General features: G+C 53.9%; 1 protein-coding gene across 1 annotated transcript in view; it reads right to left on the bottom strand.

The window, feature by feature from the left end:
- The window catches only part of CATIP (ciliogenesis associated TTC17 interacting protein), a 27,980-nt gene extending 25,875 nt beyond the window's left edge, over nt 1-2,105 (bottom strand). Inside the window, exons 1-4 of the mRNA XM_011964688.1 lie at nt 2,059-2,105; nt 1,796-1,888; nt 1,243-1,443; nt 885-940 (exon numbers count right to left, since the gene is read on the bottom strand). Of these exons, the coding sequence (XP_011820078.1) occupies nt 885-940; nt 1,243-1,443; nt 1,796-1,888; nt 2,059-2,083 (375 nt within the window). The 5' untranslated portion in view covers nt 2,084-2,105. The remainder of the gene's footprint in view (nt 1-884; nt 941-1,242; nt 1,444-1,795; nt 1,889-2,058) is intronic.
- Between the last annotated feature and the right edge of the window lie 707 nt (nt 2,106-2,812).

Below are 2,812 nucleotides of genomic sequence, written 5' to 3'. Positions count from 1 at the left end.
CCTAATGATCTCGGCTCACTGCAACCTCTGCCTCCCAGGTTCAAGCAATTCTCCTGCCTCAGCCTCCTGAGTAGCTGGGACTAGAGGCGCGTGCCACCACGCCTGGCTAATTTTTTTTTGTACTTTAGTAGAGACAGGGTTTCACCATGTTGGCCAGGATGGTCATGATCTCATGTTCCGCCTGCCTCCGCCTCCCATAGTGGTGGGATTACAGGCATGAGCCACCATGCCCAACCGCTACTTTTTGTATTTTTTGTACAAAAATTGTAAACATTTTTGGTGGGTGTTGCCATGTTGCCTGGGCTAAAACTCCTGGGCTCAAGGGATCCTCCCACCTTGGCCTCTCGAAGTGCTGGGATTATAGGCTTGAGCCATTGTGCCTGGCCCACCCTCATTGTTTTTTTATTTTTTTTCTTGAGATGGAGTCTTGCTCTGTCACCCAGGCTGGAGTGCAGTGGCGCGATCTCAGCTCATGGCAACCTCCGCCTCCTGGGTTCAAGCAATTCTCCTGCCTCAGCCTTGTGAGTAGCTGGGACTACAGGCTGGTGCCACCACGCCTGGCTAATTTTTGTAGAGATGGGGTTTCACTATGTTGGCCAGGCTGGTCTCGAACTCCTCACCTCAGGGTGATCTGCCCACCTCTGCCTCCCAGAGTGCTGGGATTACAGGCATGAGCCACTGTGCCCAGCCCACCCCCGTCTTTTAAAATCGGTGTTCTGAAGTGCATTGCTTTTGAGCTTTATATTGCATCATAACACGACTGCTATTCTTCAGCTTCACTGTGTATGAAATAGGTTTTTCGGTTTGTTGTTGCTGCTGTTTTTTAAGTCAAAATCTCTCTTCTCTCCCCTGGATTGGGTCAAGGCTGGGGCCCTGGGAAGTACCTTGATGAAGTCTTGGCTGTGCTGTTCCATGAGCTCCAGCTTCTCTGAGAGATAGCCTGGGGTGCAGGGACACAGGCATTGACGTCAGAGGAGATGTGGGTCAGAGGCCGAAGGAAGGGAAGGTGGTGGCCCAGGCTGGAGGACCAGGTGTAATATGGTCCCAGAAAAACTACAGGATGGGTAAGAGGTGCCCTCATCCCGAGTCCATGAGGAACTCACTGGTCCCTCCCCGACTCTGTGCCTTGTCCTGGTCCAAGGCAAAGCCAAGGGCTTGGTCCTGAAAAAAGATTCTAGGAATGGTGGAGGGCAGGGGTGGAGGAAGGGGAGGGTGACAGGCAGCAGGCGGCAGGAACGCTACCCAGGAGGGAATTTCCGCAGAGCATTTTATCCAAGAAGCCTCTGCTGAAGGCATGCACGAAAAGGCAGGATGTCAGCACGCCGAGTTTTTCCTGGTATTTCCCTCTCTGCACCTCAATGGTCAGCTCTCCCTGAGGCTCTCCGGTGTCTGAGACCATGGCCAGCGACTCAGAGAAGAACAGCATCTGTAGCTCCTCCTCATCTGGGGTGAGGGGCCCGTGGGAACAGATAAAGCCCCTGCTCCTGGGCCCCAATCCAATCCTCTGACCCCATGACCACCAGTGTCCCCACAGTCCCCAGCTGCCTCCTCATCCCACAGCCTTCCTCACTGGCACGGACAGGTGAAGACTTCTGCCCCAAGTCCCCATGTCCCCGGGGGACCTTCCCTTGAAGAATGTCAGCAAACAGGCCTCAGGCCTTTTCTGAGTCCCAGGAGAATCGATGAAGAAAGAGAGAGACAGAGAGAGAGAGCGAGCGCCTGGACCTTCTCTCTTCCCTCCTCTCCAGACTTGCACCCCTCCCGCAACCCCAACCCCAACACTGTCTGAGCTCACGGAGGGAGCTGAGGAAGTCGATGGCTTCAGCGTTGGCCTCTGGGAGTGGCAGACACTCCACACCCGTGGGCTGGTGGTCCTTGGCTCTGGAGCCTACAGAGGGAGGAGAGGCTAAGATGGCAGACCCTGGGGAGAAGGGCAGGGGCAGGGTACCTCAGTCCCAGCCCCAGCACCCAAGAACAGAATCCTCTAAGACTACCCGAAGGGTGGATTGGGAGAAAGAAGAGGATCCCCGCCTCCAGCCCCAGCAGTCATCTTCCCACCTGTGGAGTAAACTTTGGAGGACATGCTGTGGGCCTCTACCGGGTCTGTGTCCAGCTGTCTCCATGGCAACCAGAGCTGGCTAGTGCCTCTTAAAGGGCCATCAACCCACTTTACTACACCTAGACCTTGGAGGGAACTGACGTTGCAGGTTTGAGGCTCAGCACAAGCTTGAGGTGTTGTCCAGCAGAGGGAGCATTTGATATATTTTTGTTTTTGTTTTTGAGACGCAATCTCGCTCCGTCACCCAGGCTGGAGTGCAGTGGCACAATCTCAGCTCACTGCAACCTCTGCCTCCCAGGTTCAAGCAATTCTTCTTGAGGCCTCAGCCTCCCAAGTAGCTAGAACTACAGGCGCGTGCCACCACACCCAGCTAATTTTTGTACTTTTAGTAGAGACGGGGTTTCACCATATTGGCCAGGCTGGTCTTGAATTCCTGAGCTTGTGATCTGACTGCCTCGGCCTCCCAGAGTGCTGGGACTACAGGTGTGAGCCACCGTGCCAGGCCCACATTTGATATTCTTAAGAGGCAGAGTGAAGAAATGAATCATTAGAATGACCTCAGAAGAGGCCAAGCGAAGTGGCTCATGCCTGCAATCCCAGCACTTTAGGAGTCCCAGGAGAGTGGATCACTTGAGGCCAGGAGTTTGAGATCCAGCCTGGGCAACATGGTGAAACCCATCTCTACTAAAAATACAAAAATTACCAGGGAGTGGTGGCACATGCCTGTAATCTGTCTCAAAAAAAAAAAAAAAA

Source organism: Mandrillus leucophaeus, unplaced genomic scaffold (genome assembly GCF_000951045.1).
Source record: "Mandrillus leucophaeus isolate KB7577 unplaced genomic scaffold, Mleu.le_1.0 Scaffold70, whole genome shotgun sequence".
NCBI lineage: Eukaryota > Metazoa > Chordata > Mammalia > Primates > Cercopithecidae > Mandrillus > Mandrillus leucophaeus.
The sequence above is the reverse complement of the archived record's forward strand: the minus strand, read 5'-3'. Positions and strand labels throughout refer to the sequence as shown.